This window comes from Xenopus laevis, chromosome 5L (assembly GCF_017654675.1).
Source record: "Xenopus laevis strain J_2021 chromosome 5L, Xenopus_laevis_v10.1, whole genome shotgun sequence".
NCBI lineage: Eukaryota > Metazoa > Chordata > Amphibia > Anura > Pipidae > Xenopus > Xenopus laevis.
Window position 1 is genome coordinate 156,964,119 of NC_054379.1, and position 20,798 is coordinate 156,984,916.

The 20,798-nt window shown below is 40.3% G+C and overlaps 1 protein-coding gene across 4 annotated transcripts in view; it reads right to left on the reverse strand.

The window, feature by feature from the left end:
* atad2b.L (ATPase family, AAA domain containing 2B L homeolog) overlaps nucleotides 1-20,798 on the reverse strand; it is a 120,030-nt gene that overhangs the window by 45,533 nt on the left and 53,699 nt on the right. For 3 of the 4 annotated variants that reach the window (XM_018261584.2, XM_018261583.2, XM_018261582.2), the window contains exons 16-19: nucleotides 18,546-18,857; nucleotides 15,124-15,253; nucleotides 13,379-13,565; nucleotides 816-1,001 (exon numbers count right to left, since the gene is read on the reverse strand). In XM_018261584.2, the coding sequence (XP_018117073.1) occupies nucleotides 816-1,001; nucleotides 13,379-13,565; nucleotides 15,124-15,253; nucleotides 18,546-18,857 (815 nt within the window). 4 annotated transcript variants of the gene reach the window in all.

The following is a 20,798-nucleotide window of genomic DNA, read 5'->3' on the forward strand; positions in this document are numbered from 1 at the left end:
GGACGCCCGTCGGATGGCCCCCACACACGGGCCAATAAGCTGCTGACCCGCTCTGTCTGCAGCTTTTATCGGCCCGTGTATGGGGGCCTTAAGGATTCGGGCCCAGATTGTTACCATCAATAAACACACAGGGACTTCTTGCCAGCAGCAGAAGATTAGGATCAGAAACCTTAAACCAGACTACGCATTACATTGTGGATTCTCCGCAGGCAAGGAATCCGCTGCCCTGCTGCACCCCTAGCCTGAATTGTGGGCGGATTTTGTTGCAAACGTCGCGTTTCGACACAGAAATCCTCTGCATTTGCCTGCAACTGGAAGCATTGTTTCAGCTCGGGTGCAGGCAGATGCAGAGGATTTCGGTGTCGAAACGCGTCATTTTGCAACAAAACCTGCCCATAATTCAAAAGGCTAGGGGTGCAGCAGGGCAGGAGCAGAAAGCAGTGGATTCTCGGCCAGTGGAGAAATGCAGTTGGAAATCCGCCATCATCTGTCCCTGGCCTAAATGTACAAGAGTGACTGCCTATTGAAAGACCTAGTGATTTCACGCTTATTATTATTTTTTTTCTAATGGCGACTTATTTGACGCAATGCATTAAAGTCAAGAGGGGTTTTTTCTTTGGAGACTTTTTTTCTCCAACTGCAGTAAAGTCAATGGGCGTTTTTTCTTATGGGCGTTTTTTTTTTTTGCAGCTGGCTGGCAAATAAATTCGCTCATCACTAATGGAGACCCATATTTGTGTCCCCACGCATAGGTTGAGAATCGCTGCTTTAGTACAATATATAATGTAGCAATTCACTGTAACCCAATCGCTTACCTCCTCTGGCAGGTCACTGTACACTGTTTCAGAGGTAGACAGTAGGAGGATTGGAGAAAAAGATGGAATATCTTGTAGGAGCGTCAAAAAGGTAGCTCTCACAGTATCGCTGACTGCATCCCACCAATCACCAATTTGGGGCATGTAAACAATGCTGGGCACCGTTCTCCGGGCTTCCCGGAACACCTGAAGAGAGAAGACATGTTACTCACGCTTGGAAATCTTAGAAATGAAGAGATTCATGATATACACACAAGCCTTCTGAATAACAGGTATACACATAAAATGCATAGAGAAATTCCACAGTACAATAACTTATGTCTTGAAGGAACAGCAACATCAAACAATTAAAGTGGTTTAGAGTAATGACAATATAATGTGCAGTTACCCTGCACTGGTAAAACTGGAGTATTTGCTTCAGAACCTCTACTATAGTTTATACAAATTAGCTGCTGTGAAGTCATGGGGGCAATCATTCAAAGCTGAAAAGGGAGAAAAGGCACAGGATATACAGCAGATGGGCACATATGCTCTAAGGAATACAATGGGATTCTTCAGAACTTATCTGATCTACTGTGTATCATGTGCTTGAATGGCTACACAGCAGCTTGTTTATATAAACTATAGTAGTACATATCTGTTATCTACTGTGTAGCCTGTGCTTGAATTGTTGCCCCCATGGCTACACAGCAGTTTGTTTATATAAACTATAGTAGTACTTATCTGTTATCTACTGTGTATCCTGTGCTTGAATGGTTGCCCCCATGGCTACACAGCAGCTTGTTTATATAAACTATAGTAGTACTTATCTGTTATCTACTGTGTATCCTGTGCTTGAATGGCTGCCCCCATGGCTACACAGCAGCTTGTTTATATAAACTATAGTAGTACTTATCTGTTATCTACTGTGTATCCTGTGCTTAAATGACTGCCCCCATGGCTACACAGCAGCTTGTTTATATAAACTATAGTAGTACTTATCTGTTATCTACTGTGTATCCTGTGCTTGAATGGCTGCCCCCCATGGCTACACAGCAGCTTGTTTATATAAACTATAGTAGTACTTATCTGTTATCTACTGTGTATCCTGTGCTTGAATGGCTGCCCCCATGGCTACACAGCAGCTTGTTTATATAAACTATAGTAGTACTTATCTGTTATCTACTGTGTATCCTGTGCTTGAATGGCTGCCCCCATGGCTCACATGACCAAAAGCAAAAATTATGACCCATGTGGCCCCCCCTCAAGTCCCTGAATGGTAACGATCTGGTAACCAATCAGTAGAAACCAAGAGAGCTGAAAAGCAGGAAGTAGTGTTCTGTTGTGTTAGACATCCAGTCACTCCAGTCTTTATACATTACATTTTTGCCTAACTATATTAGAAACATTATTTATTTTGCAAAGCCAATCTATTTACCCAGTTTTTATTTATATATTGAACATTTGCTTTAAAAGACCAGTAACAAAAAATTTTTTTAAAAAAAATTAATTTCTACATAACGAAAAAAAAAAACAAGACAAATAGAACTTTAAATTCTCAAAGTCTTTATTAAGAAATAACTTATCGATTCTGCGATAGTGCTCCCCTTCAGAAACGGCGACATTATGCAGCACTCGATTACTCCTCCCAGCATTCTATATGAGATAGCCAGGGAGAAGAAATCGAGCGCCGTTTCTGAAGAGGATCGCAAGCGGAGAATCTGTAAGATATTTCTTAATAAAGACTTTGCGAATTTAAAGTTAAAAGTGTATTGGTGTTTTTTTTTTCTTGAACTATTAACACATTTTTTTATGTTACTGGTCCCTTAAGACAAACATCCGTCTAAGTCGTATTTAATAACTGTATATGTTTCTACTTACATACAAACTCAACTTAAGAACAAACCTACCTGTACTACACCCGCCAACAAACAAAGAAACAAAGTTAAACAGGTATGGGACCTGTTATCCAGAATGCTCGGGAACTGGGGCTTACAGGAAAACGGATCTTTCCGTAATTCGGGTCTTCGTACCTTAAGTCTACTAGAAAATAACGTAAACATTAAATAAACCCAATAGGCTGGTTTTGTCTCCAATAAGGATTAATTAAATATTAGTTGGGATCAAGTACAAGCTACTGTTTTATTATTACACAGAAAAAGGAAATCATTTTTAAATCTTTGGATTATTTTGAGAAAAATTGAGTCTATGGGAGACGGCCATCCCATAATTCTGAGCTTTCTGGATAGTGGGTTTTCGGATAACGGATCCCATAGCTTTAATATAAAATTCCATCCCTAGGACTGGGCCCACTTGCTAGGATTGATCTTTCATTCCCTGATCCTGGCCTGTAAATTTGTTGTAGGACTCCTGTGAGTTATATTAAAAAAATGTGAGTAAGTTGAGTGAACAACAAACAAATTATAATAAAGACGGTATTTATGGAACACATTAGCTTCTCTCCCACCCTTTTGTTGCCGGAGTTACAGACATGACTTCCGACGGCCACCCAGAGAGTAATTAAGGCTAGCTGTGACTCAACAAATAGATCTCTGGACTTTGCAAGTCAATTTCTTCCTTCACTAAATGTGTGCAGCCTGCCCTCCATAGCCGGCTGCTTTAATTAGAATAGCGAGTGCTGTGCAGAGCAAGAAGCTGTTATTCTTATCATCGGGTTTGGGCCTCTGCCTGATCATTTATTGAACAGCAAAGCTAAGGGCAATTAGTGTCTTCAAATTGCAGTCCCTTCTCTATTCAATGCCTAAATTGTGCTGGACATAAGGATCCCCAAGATTGATTTCCCATTGACTCTCGGTAACGTCTGCTGGGAAGGAAGAAATGGTTTAACACAGAGACTGATAGCACTCTTATTGCACGGAGACCTTTAGATAGTCTTCTTTTTTCACACGCGGAAAAGATATACAAGGTTCCTATGATATAATTAATAAGAAATGATGCATTCATCACTAAACAAAACTCAATACACTATATATTTCAGTTCTGTGATTCTCTATGCAGTCAAAAGAGGACTTTTTTGGCAAACCAAATTCATCATCCAAACGTTTTCAAGAAAAATGCTAAATGTCCAGTTGCTTTTGACTTAATTCTACTAGTTGACTGTTATATAGGGATTTCAGGCCGAACCCTAATAAAAATAGCTCTGATTCTGCCTTATCCCGAACCGAATCTGGGAATCGGTACATCCCTAATTTAAAGGTGAACCACCCCTTTAGATGTTGGAATTGGAGAGGGAAAGAAGACTTTAAATTTCTCATTTGTGAGGCTCAGTGACCTCATGCCTAGGTTTGGTTAATTAATTATCTTGCCCCTCCACCTGAACAGTGCACTCAAATATCTTTATGCATGCAAAAGCTCATTGTGCTTGTTAATCAGATCTAAAGAGATAACCTAGAATGTGTAGAGGTTATCAAAAGATGAGAATTTGCAGCTTAAGATTTTGCTAGGGTTTGAAAATTAAAATAATTTAACCAAAGTAACAAAAAAACCTAGAACATATAATTCCAACAGTCGGTGAAACAGACTAATTTAAATTTTATTTTCTCTTCATTTTAAATTTCATCTCAATTTTTGTTTTCATTTAATGGCTGGTCTTTCCTAGTTCAGAAGCTTGCACATCCACCAATCCAGGCAACACTGAAAGATGGAAGAAAGGAAACAACCATGCATTGAACTGAATAAGAGACTGGAATATTAATAGGAAAGATGAACAGAAATACAAAGATGAATAACTAAAGGTAACAATAACAATACATTAGTAGCCTTACAGAGCATTTTAGATGGGGTCAGTAACCCCCCTCTGCAAGCTGGGTTGAGTCAGAAGAAGAAGGTGGATAATTAAAAAAATAAATAATGAAGACCAACTGAAAAGTTGTTTCAAATTAGCCATTCTTTAACGTACGAAAAGTTAACTTGAATAAAAAACAAAAAAAAGAACATCAATTTATAAAGTGATCAAACTGAAAGTGACTTTTGCCGAGGAAGAAAGATGAAATGGAAAGATGCCCATGAAAAGTATTCTCAAAAACTTAGAGGACGGGTATAATCACTAGAGGGGAGGAGGGTACCAGTGATCACCCCCAGTGTTTTTAACTGCTGACATCAGAATCTGGTGCTCCTATTCGCGACAACTTCATTGGCCCAGAGCAACCCATTGCCATCCTTTTCTTCTTAATGCCTTACCCTTTAAAAGGGGTGGTAAAACTTTAAATGAACTTCTGATATCTAAGAGAATGGCCAATTCTAAGCAACTTTTCTATTGGTCTTTATTATTTATTTCTGATCACTTCTGAATTATTTGCCACCTTCTTTAGACTCTTTCCAGCTTTTAAATGGGGGTCATTGACCCCTTCTAAAAACAAATGCTCTGTAAGGCTACAAATGTATTGTTATTGCTACTTTATATTACTCATCTTTCTATTCAGGCCTCTCCTATTCATATTCCAGTCTCTTATTCAAATCAATGCATGGTTGCCGGGGTAATTTGGACCCTAGCAACCACATGGCTGAAACTGCAAACTTGAGAGCTGCTGAATAAAAAGCTAAATAAGTCAAAAAACATAAATGAAAACCAATTGCAAATTGTCTCAGAATATCACTCTCTACATCATACCTAGTTAATTTAAAGGTGAACAAGCCCTTTAAGCAAGACCGGGATTATTTGTCTATATATTGCAATATATTTAAGCTGAGTCAGTCATCAATGTGACTACAGTCCTACAGAAAGCAGTTGCAGTTAAAACTTAGTCCCTGTATAAAATGTATAATGAAGCAATATAATTCTTAATTAATCAGATGCAAGTTGAGTGTAGGACTGGCCAGATATGGGATGACTTTTATATAGTTGCAAAAAAGAAAAACTTACACTCGCACACCCTGGCCGTCCGAAGTCATACGAACTCCAGGTGCTAGATGTTTAGAGGAATTGGACAACCTCGGAAGCAGTGTAGATACAAGACACACCAGCACAACATGGATAATTCCAGCAGGATTTGACCTTGCTCGTTTATTTGCGGATGCAACGTTTCGGGGCGTGATCCCTTTTATATAGTTGGTCAGCTTTTACATAGTTGGCTAGCACTCTAGCCTTTCTCAAAGTGAGAAAATTTCTTTTAAGACCTGTGAGTGCAAGCTTCTGTTGCTATCTATATATATATATGGATATCTATCTATCTATCTATCTATCTATCTATCTATCTATCTATCTATCTAGCAACAGCTTCTATGACAGATGGTGATGTTTTCTGACGACCCCTAAGCTCAGCTTCCCAAGAGCAGCCCATAGCACACTGAGCACGTGCAGTGCCGCCAACACTCATAAATTGGCCTAACAAGACAGAAGAATGGGGAGCTGATACAGCCATACTTAGGAGAATTTAACCCTTAAAGGACCAGTAACATCAAAGTTTGTTACTATACATTGAAGAAGAAAAAAAAGACAAATTAAACTTTAATATCACAAATCCTTTATTAAGATATAACTTACCGAAACACCGCTTCCGTTCCAGTGCGCGGTGCTCGATTTCTCCTCCCTGGCTCTCTCTAATAAGAAAGGCAGGGAGGAGGCATTGAGGGGCGCACGATGGTTTGCTATCGCCTTTTCTGAAGAGCGCAAGCAAGAGTTTCGGTAAGTTATTTCTTAATTAAGACTTTGCAATTTTTAATTTGTCTTGGTGGGTTTTTTTTCCCAATGTATATGAACAAATTTTTTTTTGATTTTACTAGTCCTTTACCTAAAAAAAAACCCTACCACCCTACCCTATGTAGATCACCCTCCCTGCTACCCCCCAGCATAGCGGCTAACCCGGGGGAAATGCCCCTAACTTTTTACTTTTCCCTCTGTGCAGATTCAGAGATCAGAGTTCACGGCAGCCATCTTCTGAGACCGAGACCGGCGAAGCGGCTCATGCCAAGTTGGAGCAATTTGCCAGTTCATGACAACTGCACATGCGCCGAAATAGACGGAAATTGCCGAAGTGCCGGAAGAAGACACGAAGACCTGGAAGATGGCTGCTTCCGTGAACTGCGAGGGGGGTAGGGTTTTTTTAGTTAACAGTTGAATTCTCTTTTGAAGGATTGTTACCATTAATGGGCCAGTAAACATCTGTGCCATTACAGAAAGTTTAGTGTTTAAAACACAGTTTCTAGTCGTATTCATTTTTAGGGTTTAGTTCTTTATATAAAAAGATACAGTAACAATCCAACACAGGACAATGATTAATGTTATAACGTCATCTTAATATATAGAAACTTAATGGCTCAGTGTTTAAAACGCACCAATGTAAATTACATGTCAATCACTAGATTTAAAAACACAAAAAAATCAGCAGATAGGGTAAACAACAAAGTAAAGACCATTTGCCATATTGCGAAATAAAGACACGCAATATACAGAATTTTTTTCTAAAAAAAAAAAAAAAGGAATTTTTGTAAGCGGTGGTTTGACTAAATGATTGAGGTGATGCAGAAAAACAAAACAAAAAGTTCAAAATTAAATGGAGAAGAGCAGATATGATTAAGAAGCTGTTGTAAAGCGAGTACTGGCTCCTTTTGTATGAACTGGAAGGATACTCACCTAATGGCAGTCTTGGATTGGTGGATGTGCACTTAACAGATTAGACTGTTACAAAGAAAAAGAAAGACAGTACGCCACATTATTGAACAAATCCATTCACTGCTCCTCTTTTAGGCTGAGCAGCAGTCTCCTATCATGAACATAAAGCAAATGCCACAAAGCTTGGGCTGATGAGTAGTGATACAAATAAGAATATAGATAAACACACAAAGAGTTTGCATGAAGAAAATGGTCTTCAAACAGGCCCCGAGTCCTATTTAACGTTATAGTTGTGTCAATTTTCTGATATTTGGGTTCAAGTTCTGAAGGGGGGTACTTTTGTACTGGTGTGTTTGTCTAAGGACGCCCCAAAATTGTAAATTGTACTGGGGCCCTCTTTGGCTCATGGATTGGGTTTCCACAGTAAGAGGAAAGACAACTGCTCGCTTCTCAGATCTGCCTGAAAGTGTTTTTTTGCTCTAAGGAACAAAACAATTCTACTGAAGGTAGCCAGAAACGAGCAGATCCACTCATTTGAAGAGGTAGCCAAACGAGCAGATCTTGCCACAATATCGGGCTGATCCAATCATGGAGCCTAAGGCGCAACAGTCAGAGCATAACAGCTGCCTGTTTGAATTACGGTTTGGATCCGCTCCCTTAGCTGAAGATTCAGAGCGGTGCACCTGGACCTACTGGGTGAGTTTATAACGACCATTGTTCTCTTCGCTATACATAACGCGCGGAATGCAGGCAGTCGGAACGAGGACTGCATCGACAAACCAAAATCTGAGGATTTCTAAACCTGCCCTATCAACACCTGCCCAATATCGGAATCCTGTCAGAGGGCCCCATACAGTGGCGTAACTACTACCGGGGGAGCAGGGGCTACGATTGGGCCAGGGCCTGCACCCCCTCAGGGCCCCTCGGCAGCTCGCACGCCACAGAAAATGGCATATGAAGGGGGGCGGGGGCCCGGCTGCACATCCCGCGCCAGGGCCCGCCCCCCTCTAGTTACGTTACTGGCCCCATACACTGGCCAATAGTTGCCAACTTGTTCTGTCAGCAGCTTTTATTGGCTCATGTACAGCCACCTTTAGTCTTATACACGGACGGACAAATTATACAACATCTGACTTTTCAGACAATGGGCAAATGGTTTGAAAGTGTATAGACTAGGGATACACCGCATCCAGGATTCGGTCTATTTCAGCAGGATTTGAGGAATCCTTCTGCCTGGCTGAACCAAATTGTAATTTGGATATGCAAATTAGGGGCAGGGAGGGAAATCGGGAGACTTTGTCACAAAACAATGAAGTAAAAAGATATTTTCCACTTCCAACCCCTAATTTGCATATGCAAATTAGGATTCGGTTCAGTATTTGGCCGAATCTTTCGCAAGGGATTCGGGGGTTTGGCCGAATCCAAAATAGTAGATTTGGTGCATCCCTAGTACATCTTAAAGGAGAATTCAACCCGTAATAAAAAAAAAAAATCTTCCCCCACAGCCAACTGACCCTAATTTTTTGCTCACCCCTCCGTGGGCATTTGCCCGGGGGGGCAAGTTGGCTGTGGGGGGGGGTTTAAACTACAGGTTGAAATCTCCTTTAATGGCAAAAAAATGCCTGACATGTTCCTCAGCCTACTCCTCCTGTCCTGAATGGCAACACCGAGGACTCGTCAAACTGCAGCTTGAAAAGTCAGAGTGGTCCTAAAGGGAAGTTGAAATTCCAAATAGGCTTCAACTACGCATGCCCCTTTGGGAGGTCACAATGGAAGAGTATACAAATCAGATCAAGATGGCACCCACCAACCTCACTGCTTTTCAGCAAGGAAGATTTATAGCTACAGTTGAGTACCCAGTGGTGCGGTTTCCGGGAGGAGGCAGAGGTTCTTCTCAGGTTTTTGTTCTCCTTCAACCCTTGCTTGCAGTTCTAGGGATGCCTGAGCAAACTGCGAGCTCCCAGTATATGCTGGGAGTTTTATGCTAAAAAGACGTTTTTTTTCTAGAGTCTATAGCCGAAAAAAAATTATACAACAAAAAAATCTGAATGCATAGAAAGCCCTTATAGCCATTTTTGAGTGATCCATCTCCAGGGTGAGGCCTGGGTACATGATAAAAGTTGAATACAGTGGTTTGCTGCATTGTTACCTCTATTGCCATAAAGCAAATATATAAAAATACTATTTCTCCTTGTAAACAGAATACATAATGAAATGGATTCTTAGCAACCCCCTAAAGCTATAGTTTGAATAAAGAGTTACTGTCATTGGGAAAATGATTTACATTCCTCACTCTTCTACTTGTGCTGAAGCTGCAGAGAGCTAGCTGGCACCTAGGAATGGATACAATTCTATTTGTTTTCTGGTGGGCAAGTAACTGGATGACTGTGCCGGCCTTTTAAGTGTGCCAAATTTATTTCACCCCTCTAAAAGGGATACGGTCATGTCACTGTCAAAACACATCAGTTAATAGTGCTGATCCAGCAGAATTCTGCACTGAAATCCATTTTTCAAAAGAGCAAACAGATTTTTTTTATATTTAATTTTGAATCTGACATGGGGCTAGACATATTGTCAGTTTCCCAGCTGCCCCCAGTCATGTGACTTGTGCTCTGATAAACTTCAGTCTCTCTTTACTGCTGTACTGTAAGTTGGAGTGATATCACGCCCCTCCCCCCCACCCCCAGTAGCCTAACAACAGAACAATGGGAAGGTAACCAGATAACAGCTCCCTAACACAAGATAACAGCTGCCTGGTAGAACTAAGAACAACGCTCAATAGTAAAATCCAGGTCCCACTGACACACATTCAGTTACATTGAGTAGGAGAAACAACAGCCTGCCAGAAAGCAGTTCCTTCCTAAAGTGCTGACTCTTTCAGAAAGCACATGACCAGGCAAAATGACCTGAGATGCACCTACACACCGATATTACAACTAAATATATAATAATAAATACACTTGCTGGTTCAGGAGTGACATTTTATATTGTAGAGAATTATTTGCAGTGTAAACAGTATAATTTAGAAATAAAAACGACATCATAAAAGTCACGACAGAATCCCTTTAACTTTTACTTTTACTTACAAATCCTGAGGTTCAACAAATAATTGCTTCTGAATCAATCGACGTACACAAACGTGCATTTATTAAAAACCTAAGCACACTTGGAGGCTTTTAATTAGGATGTGAGAGAAGCAAGACATATTTTCCTCCTCGCAGCTCACATGCAGAGAGGTTACAACACACACAAGGATTTGTTACAATGATGGCAATTCACACAGGCAGGATTCTGTAACCCATGGAAATAATATTCTATTGCCAGTGCAGCTGCCTAATAACATTAGTTAATGAATTCCTGCAGGCAAAGAGACACCAGGAGCTGTCACACTGTTGTGAAATAAAGCTCATAGGCCAAATCCGCATTCATTCTGGGCCCCCAACTTGGTGAGGATGTGGGTAGAAATATAAAGGACATATAATAGGCAGTATCTGATAAATTCAATTATGTCCAACATGTAGTCCTCCAACTGTGTTTGCACTGAAATAGCAGCCAACCCCCTCCACTAACCGCCGAAGAAAGTTGTAGTTCAATACAGATGGGGGGCTGAAGGTTGGCCAACTCTTGATTTTTACCATGGTCACCAGAGGTGGGTCCCAGCCTTTGTTTATTGCCATGGACAAGTAACAATAAACAGACTGCATTTATTTTATTTGAACACACAAGTTGTTGACTGGCTGGCTTCTTCTTTGCAAGTGGGGTGAAAATCTGCATTAGATTAATGTAGTGGGAAATGAGAAACACTGGTTAAAAGCCTTGTATGGATGATCAGGCCATAGTCCAGAGAAAATTTATGAAGGATAAAACAAAACAAATACTTTTTTGCAGATTGTAAGTTTATTAAAAGTCATAAAAGGAGGTTTCATAGCCATATAAAGACACAAGGCTGCAGACTGAGTTATACAGGGAACTCTGAGTATTACTCATGTATTATAAGGGATAATGTACCCCCTACTGTAAATGATAAGGATATTAGAAGTCACTGAGGGGTTCTGTGACCATATAAAGGCACAAGGCTGCAGGCTGAGTTATACAGGGAACTCTGAGGATCACTCATGTATTATAAGTGATAATGTACCCCCTACTGTAAATGATAAGGATATTAGAAGTCACTGAGGGGTTGTTCTGTGACCATATAAAGGCACAAGGAGGCAGACTGAGTTATACAGGGAGCTCTCAATATCAAAAAAAAAAAACACCAAAGACACACTAAAAAAAAAAAAATCAAAGAATTGCTGGTATCTATATATCCTTAATGGGTGGGAGTATCCATGGGGCAATAAACTACTGACCAACAATAAAAGAAGAAATAGAAGAAGAAACCCCAACGTACATAGGAGGCGGAGCTACACTGAGGGAAGAAACCAAAATATCAAAAGCCTTTATTAGATAATCATTTACTTAGTTTAAAAAAAAAAAAAAAAAAATTAAAATCGACCACACACTGGATACATAACGGACTCAATGGAAAGTCAGGTACAGCGCCGTTTCTGCCGCCCCCCTCGCCCTCACAATAGTACAGCCGAATTTCAGGTTTAAAAACCGGAAATTCGGCACTTAAAGGTGCAGGAGCGGCTTTTTGCCGCCCCTGGAATCCTCTCTGGCGCTGAAGCAATGGCAGAAATTGAAAAAAGACTTTGCAATTTTAAAGTTTAAACAAATTTTTTTACATTTTTTTGATGTTACTGGTCCTTTAAATAGTCGATAACAGATAAGCACTGTAGAACAAAATGGTGTTTATCTGCTGTGTAACATGAGCCTTTTCTCCTTTGAATGGCTGCCCCCATTGCTACACAGCAGCTTATTTATATAAACAATAGTAGTGTTTCTGAAGCAAACACAGCAGTTTAACCAGTGCAGGGCAACACTGCATTAAATATTTTTTAACTTTAAAAAAGTTCATTTATTGATATTACTGTTCCTTTAAATAATGTATTCCAAATTCTAAAATAAGGATATCAGAAGCCACGGAGAAGTTAAACCCGTTATCCAGAAAGCTCCAATTTATGGAGCTTTAAAAGGCCATCTCCCATAGACTCCATTATAATCAAATAATCCAAATTTTTTAAAATGATTTTCTTTTTCTGTGTAATAATAAAACAGTAACTGGTACTTGATCCCAACTAAGATATAATTAATCCTTATTGGAAGCAAAACCAGCCTATTGGGCTTAATCAATGTTTTCATGATTTTCTAGCAATCTATGAAGATCCAAATTACAGAAAGATCCGTTATCCGGAAAACCCCAGATCCCAAGCATTCTGGATAACAGGTCCCATACCTGTACAACAATAGTAAAGTATAAAACCACTGGCAAACATTTATAAATAAGTTCACAAATATTTTTTTTTCTGGGTAAATGAATCTGAAGATATTGGTCAAAGCCTTTAAATGCCAGTTTATAAATCAAATCATTAACCGCTGCTGATCTACAGCCCCATAGCATCTTCTAGCCGCCAGTTCAGTGGATTGTGTATGAGATGCATTTCAGTAATTGAAAGGTAAGTTATTTTTATGGACAGACTTTTGCCGTTAAAATAAAGGTTTAAAGGAACAGTTCAGTGTAAAAACATAAACTGGGTAAATAGATAGGCTGTGCAAAATAAAAAATGTTTCTAATATAGTTAGTTAGGCAAAAATGTAATGTTTAAAGGCTGGAGTGACTGGATGTGTAACATAATAACCAGAACACTACTTCCTGCTTTTCAGCTCTCTAACTCTGAGTTAGTCAGTGACTAAGGGGGGCCACATGGGACATAACTGTTCAGTGAGTTTGCAATTGATCCTCAGCATTCAGCAACAGTTATGACCCATGTGGCTCCCCCTCAAGTCTCTAATTGGTAACAGTCTGGCAACCAATCAGTGGAAACCAAATGAGCTGCAAATTCCAGCATCCTTTAAGAGTCTAGGCAAAACTGGACAAGGTTAGAACAGGGGTTATTGTGAGACTTACCTGTGCACAGGACTCCTCGGGAGTTTTAGCACTGACAGAATAAAGTGTCGGTAGATCCAATCTGTGCACAGAAAACTTTTCAAGAGAGTGCAGCACAGCTGGGGCAAGGTGCGAGGTTTGACCTGAGCCAGGCTCCCCGGACAGCAGAAGTCTGGGCCGATAGGAAGTCGGCTGGTAACAAGCGGACCTGTAAATGAAAAGTTATCCAACTGATTAATATAAGGTACTTTTTTAAGGTATATTAATATAATATACACTTGTAATGGGAACCCTTCATATGCTGCAAGCGCTTTTTATTTGTCCCACCAATTTATAAAGCATTTCAATGGGTGCATTTCCCTCATTTTAAAGTGGACCTGTCACCCAGACACAAAAATCTGAATAATGAAAGTCCTTTTCAAATTAAACATTAAATCTAATTAATTTTTTTTATTAAAGCATTCATAGTTGTTGTAAACTCATTTAAAAATTTCAGCTGTCAATCAAATATTGTCTGCCCCTCCTCTATGCCTTAGGCAATTACTTCCATTTTCCATTCAGCACTTCCTACATGTCACTGCTCTCCCCACATTCCCTCGTTCTCGTCACCATTTAATTGTGTAGCCAGGGCATGGGGATGGACATCAGGTCCCCCATTCTGGTGCACAAACAAGATTCTGAGATGAGACAAGGCTTGTCTAAATAACAGTGTCCACAAAATGGCTCCTGCCTGCTTGTTATAATTATGAATTCCCAGACTGAAGGAAACAAGATTCAAATAATTTATATTGTGTAATTAAAGTTCATTTTTGCTTGACTAATGTGAGAAAATAGGATTGTGAATAATTTTTTTGGGTGACGGGTCCCCTTTAATGAAAAAAATAATTTGGGTTCCATGTTTAATTTGCAAACTACTTTTGTTATACAGTTTTTTGTGTGTAGGTGACATGTCCCCTTAATAAACAAACAGTATTCGCTTTCACAATCCTCTGGATTTAATCCTTTTCTTTAGTAAACAGTAAAGGCCCCCATACATGAGCAGATATAAGCTGCCGACAGACTAAAGGGCAAATCAACCCCAAAATAAAAATTTGCCTAATAAAAGAAAACACAATTCTAAGCAACTTTGCAATATTCATTTATTACAAATTTTCTATGGTTATTACGTTCTTTGTATATGTATTACTATTGAAAGCAGTGTCTGTCACTTTCTATTCTCTGTCCTTATGTCTAAGTCTATGTCTTTGCTGCTGGGGAACCAAGACATTTGCTACATTGTTTAAACAGTAACAACTGGGAGCTAAGCCAATACTGCTTTCAATATCAATTGTTTTTTCTAATAACGTTAATAGCACTGAAAGTTTGTAATGAATGAATATTGGAAAGTTGCTTAGAAATAGGTTTTCTTTGGCAAATTTTTATTTTGGGGTTGACTTGCCCTTTAAGTTGGTAACTTATTGGGCAGTGTATGGGGCCCTTAGACGGACTTCCCAAATCGATATCTGGCTTAAGGTTGGCTAGATGTCGATCGGGCTGGTTTAAAAATCCCGTTGGATCAAGGACTGCATGGGTTGTATGATGCGGTCCTCTATCCAACACCCGTATTCTCCTCGTTGTGATCTGATCGTTGGGCCCATGATCAGGTCATCCCAATATCGCCCACCTCAAGATGGGCATATTGGGGAGATATCTGCTCGTTTGGTGAGATCTCTGTATGTATGGCCAGTTTAAAATGACATTCATTGTATCTTTAAGACAGAACTCACATGGTAAAGTGGAGGAAGGGTTTGTGGAGAGCAGCTGGCTGTTTCTTTGGTGATCCTGAGGCACAACTCACATCAAATATTGATGAAGTGTTCTCGTCTTCACAATCATCCAGGAGGAGACTTGCAGCATCTGAACAGGGCACAAGAAGAAATGAGATTTACCTCTTTTAATCTCTTAATCTCTTTTATTTTTCAAAAATAGATACATTGACAGAGGATAACTTAAATATCTTTTCCAGTACAGAACATTGAAATTAGAACACATCAGTACAATTCCATGTAGTATAACATACATTAAACGTATTGTTTTGCTCAAGGTTGCAGAAACGAATTCCATGGGGCCCAAATTTGCATATGTCTCTCTACCCTGTCTTCTAATAAAGCCGTTAAATACAACATATTCTGTGTTTGAGTAATTTTTGTAATGACAGCATGAGTATCAATAATGAGATTTACCTCTTGAAGAGAGAGGGCAAGATCAAATGGGAATGAATAAAAATACCAGGTATTTATATAGTAATGTCATGATCATTAAATTAATTAAACAAATGTTCCTGAATTGTGCGGAGTACAGGCAATAACTATTGTGCATCTCAGGAAAGGCTAAAGTGATGGATACTGAAAGAGAATATTGTTATCGGCTTCTAACTGACCGTGCTCCCCCCTCACCAATAACAGATTACAACACATTATTTTAAAGGAACAGTTCAGTGTAAAAATAAAAACTGGGTAAATAGATTGTGCAAAATAAAAAATGTTTCTAATATAGTTAGTTAGCCAAAAATGTAATGTATAAAGGCTGGAGTGACTGGATGTGTAACATAATAGCCAGAACACTACTTCCTGCTTTTCAGCTCTCTTGGTTTCCACTGATTGGTTAACAGGCAGTAACCAATCAGAGACTTGAGGGGGGGCCATATGGGTCATAACTGTTGCTTTTGAATCTGAGCTGAATGCGGAGGATCAATTGCAAACTCACTGAACAGTTATGTCCCATGTGGCCCCCTTTATAGTCACTGACTAACTCAGAGTTAGAGAGCTGAAAAGCAGGAAGTAGTGTTCTGGCTATTATGTTACACATCCAGTCACTCCAGCCTTTATACATTACATTTTTGGCTAACTTACTATATTAGAAACATGTTTTATTTTGCTCAGCCTATTTACCCAGTTTTTTATTTTTACACTGAACTGTTCCTTTAAAGGAGAATGTAACCCATAGTTTAAAAACCCCTTCCCCCTCCTCAGCCTACCTGCCCACCCGGGGAAATGCCCTAATTTTTTTTCTTTTTTATTATTACGGGTTGAATTTTCCTTTAAGGCTAGCCCTCCTGAAACAATAGTATCTTATGTAAGAGTCACAGAAGCTTGCGGGACCAAGCTTCAAATATAGAACAGAATCATTTGACTTGAGATAATATTTGTTTCCCTCTTGTTGAAGCTTAAGCCCCAGTACTTGGGACCTGACAGGCTGTTGCCATTCACAGGTAGTTAAAAGGTGACATTTCTCAGACAGCAGAGCAAATACCTGGTGTGCAGCCATTCTGAATTGCAGGAACTACACTCCCCAATACATCCCACTGCTCTTTATTAAGTAATAAACAACAGAGTAGCACAGCAGGATTGGGACCACCATCAATGGCCACTTGAGCTCCAGACAATATTAGTTGGCGATTGCCAAACAGAGGATGAAGCCAGAACCAATCAACTTCAACCATTAAAGCTCCTGTTCAGCAATCACTATCAGAGAGAGAGCCAAGCTAGAAATCCAGTGGCCAGTAACTCTGCTGTGCTATTTTATATTCTATTACCTGATTCAGGGGTCTTATTGGGCAGTGAGGGTAGGGGTTGCCACCTTTTCAGTAAAGTCTTACCGGCCAATGGAGGAGGCGGGAACAAAAGGGGCTGGCTGTGATGTAAAAAAGAAGCAGAGCCCCAGGACTCAAAAGGGGACAGAGCCACATCACACGATGTCCAGAAGACGGAGAAAAGGTAAGTCTCCAGCAGCTTTTGTTAAGGGTGTTACAAATGTACCGGCAACTAGGCCAGTAAAATACTGGCTGGCAACCGTAAGGGGGTTATTTACCAAAATCCAAATTCATCTCGAAATTTTCTGCTACAAACTCCTATCAAAACTACTATAGTTTTTTGTGCTTATTTGTTATTACATTTTCCTGAAAGTTTGCTTTGCAAGAAAAAAAAAAAACAAAATAACAGATTTTCACAATTTTTTTCAGAATTATCACACAAAAAGTATTCCACAAAACCCAGCGCACATCAAAAATTCTTTGGGACTTCTCCCATTGACTTCTATGCAACTTCGACAGGTGTGAGATGCCGGATTTTCAGATTGTGATCCTTGGGGTTTAATAAATTCCGAAAAATTCGTGATTTTCTAAAAGTCTGATTTTAGTTTTAAAAAAATAAAATTAAAAAATCACACATTTTTCGTGATTTTTGCATTTGGAGTTTAGTGAATAACCCCCTAAGTGTGGGTGGTGTGGTTTTAAAAGAGTGAAGGGGACCATTAAATCTTTTATCTTGTGTGCTAAGCAAACCCAGCCTGACCTACTGCGGATCCCTATATATGGATTGGTGTAAATACGTCACTGGAGAAAACCCGGGGAGTCCCATTTATCAAAGGTTCTCATTTTCTGAAAACTACTTTGACCAAATCCGCACAGGTTTTGTCCCCTTATTTATCAACAGATTTTCCCGAAAATTTCCTGTGTGGAAAAAAAAATTCGGATCGTACGAATTTTTCCCATGAAAACTCCGGCTTTGTTGAATTTTTGCAGAAAACCACAAAATCTTCAGATTACTGCACAAATCTGAGATGCCGGATTTTTGCCATTCAGACTTTAATAAATAACCCCCCCTAGTGTGACACAGCCTTAAAGAGGTTGTTCACCTTTAAGTTAGCTTTTAGTATGATGTAGAAAGTGATATTCCAAGACAATTGGCATTTGTTTTCAAATATGTAGCCTTACTAGGGATGCACCGAATCCAGGATTCGGTTTGGGATTCTGCCTTTTTCATCAAGATTCGTATTCAGCTGAATCATTCTGCCTAGCCTAAGCAAATCTGAATTCTATTTTGCATATGCAAGTTAGGGGCAGGGAGGGAAATCGCATGACTTTTTGTCACAAAACAAGGAAGTAAAAAATGTTTTCCCCTTCCCACCCCTAATTTGCATATGCAAATTTAGGATTTGGATTCAGTTCGGTTTTCGGCAGAATCTTTTGCGAAGGATTCGGGGGTTTGCCAGAATCAAAAATAGTGGAGTCGGTGCATCTCTAAGCCTTACAGAGCATTTGTTTTTAGATGGGGTCAGTGACCCCCATTTGAAACCTGGACAGAGTCAGAAGAAGGTGAACCAAACCTTTAAGAAAAACAACAATAAAAAACAACGCTGAACAACCTACCATCATTCTTATTGTTTTGGCTGAACTCAATATGTGGGAACACTTTGTGCAAGACACGGAGTATGTTGGAGAATGTCCTTTCTAAGAGTGGCCTAATAACCGGAGTCAGGGCATGCCCAGGAGACATGACAGCACGTTGAGAAGCAGGCACAATGTTTTTCATTGCATGGTAAAAATCGCAAGCACCGAGAACAACAGAAGAAATGTCCAGTTGTAGCTTGTGGCTGCTGGAATAAATCTGTGGGTAGCGCCGACGAAGGGCAATCAAGGCAGCCTCAGTGCAAAGTGCTTTAATGTCAGCTCCACAATAGCCTGGGAAGGAGACAAAAAATACTATTACAATAGGCAAATAAACCTCATTGAAGGGTTTACTCTCCATTGAGTTAACTTTTAGTATGATGTAGAGCAGTGATCCCCAACCAGTGGCTCGTGAACAACATGTTGCTCCCCAACCCCTTAGATGTTGCTCTCGGTGTCCTCAAAGCAGGTGCTTATATTTGAATTTCTGTTGCATAAAAACCAGGTGTACTGCCAAACAGAGCCTCCTGTTCACTAGCAGTCCACATAGGGGCTACCAATAGCCAATAACAGCACCCCAGGAACTTTTAGCATGCTTATGTTGCTCACAATCTTTTTTTACATTTGAATGTGGCTCATGGAAGAAAAAGGTTGGGGACCCCTGATGTAGAGAGTGATATTCTGAGACAACTATGTCTATTATGTGTTTTTGAGTTATTTATCTGGTTGCTAGGGTCCAAATTAACCTAGCAACAATGTATTGCTTTGATGAATAGACTGTTATGAATAGGGAGGACCTGAATAGAAAGAGGAGTAATAAAAAGTAGCAATAACGAAAAAAATACATAATGAAGACCAACTGAAAAGTTGCTTAGAATTAGCCATTCTAGAACATGCTAAATTAAATGTGACCCACCCCCCTTTAAAATAACTACATGTGATTCACACAGGTGACTGTGAAAGGAAAGTTCTTCCAATGTCCTTGAGAGGAAGGGATAGTAGCAAATCTCTGCTTTACACATGAATTAACTAAATACATTGCAATCGGGTGTTACAAAAACAGCCAAATTGTTGTGTTTATATAAGGGTCAAGGCTAGGGATGCACTGAATCCAGGATTCGGCCGAATCCTGCCCGGCCGAACCAAATCCGATTCCTAATTTGCATATGCAAATTATGGGCAGAGAGGAAAACTGTGTGACTTTTTGTCACAAAACAAGGAAGTAAAATATTTTCCCCTTCCCACCCCTAATTTGCATATGTAAATTAGGATTTGGGCTCGGTATTCGGCCGAATCTTTCGCAAAGGATTCGGGGGTTCAGCCGAATCCAGAATAGTGGATTCAGTGCATCCCTAGTCAGGGCACACAGGCAGATTTGGGGAGATTAGTAGCCCGGTGGGAATCTCCCCGAACTGCCTTCCCGCCGGTTCGAATGGCAATCGCCGGCTGGATGGCACTCGGAGCACTTCGTTTTCTAAAGTCACCTCACAAGGAAACTTAGGCCGACTTCAGAAAAACTCGATTCGAGTGCCATTCCACCGGCGATATACATTCTAACCGGCGGGAAGGCAGTTCGGGGAGATTAGTCGCCCCAAAGAAGAGGAGATTTGTCGCCAGCCGACTAATCTCCCCGACCCTGAGCATGTGCCCTGCCCCTAAAGTCTTCCTTTGTTACATTATGACTTAGGGTCAGGGCACATGCTCAGATTCGGGAAGATTAGTCACCCGGCGAAAAATCTCTTTCGGGCGACTAATCTCTCCGAACTGCCTCCCACCGGCTACAATGTAAATCGCCGGCGGGATGGCACTCGGAGCACTTCGTTTTCCAAAGTTGCCTCACGGGGATACTTCAGGCGACTTCGGAAAACAAATAGTTCCAAGTGCCATCCCACCGGCTGTTTACATTCTAGCCGACTGGAAGGCAGGGGAGGCAGTTCGGGGAGATTAGTCGCCCCGAAGAAAAAGGAAGAGATTTGCGGCCAGGCGACTAATCTCCCCGAATCTGCCTGTGTGCAATGACCCTAAAGTCTTCCTTTGTTACATTATGACTTAGGGTCAGGACACACACTCAGATTCGGGGAGATTAGTTGCCCGGTGACAAACCTCCTTTTTTTCGGGACGACTAATCTCCCTGAACTGCCTTCCCACCAGCTACAATGTAAATCGCCAGCGGGATGGCAGTCTGAGCACTTTGTTTTCCGAAGTTGCAGGGCGACTAATCTCCCCGAATCCGAG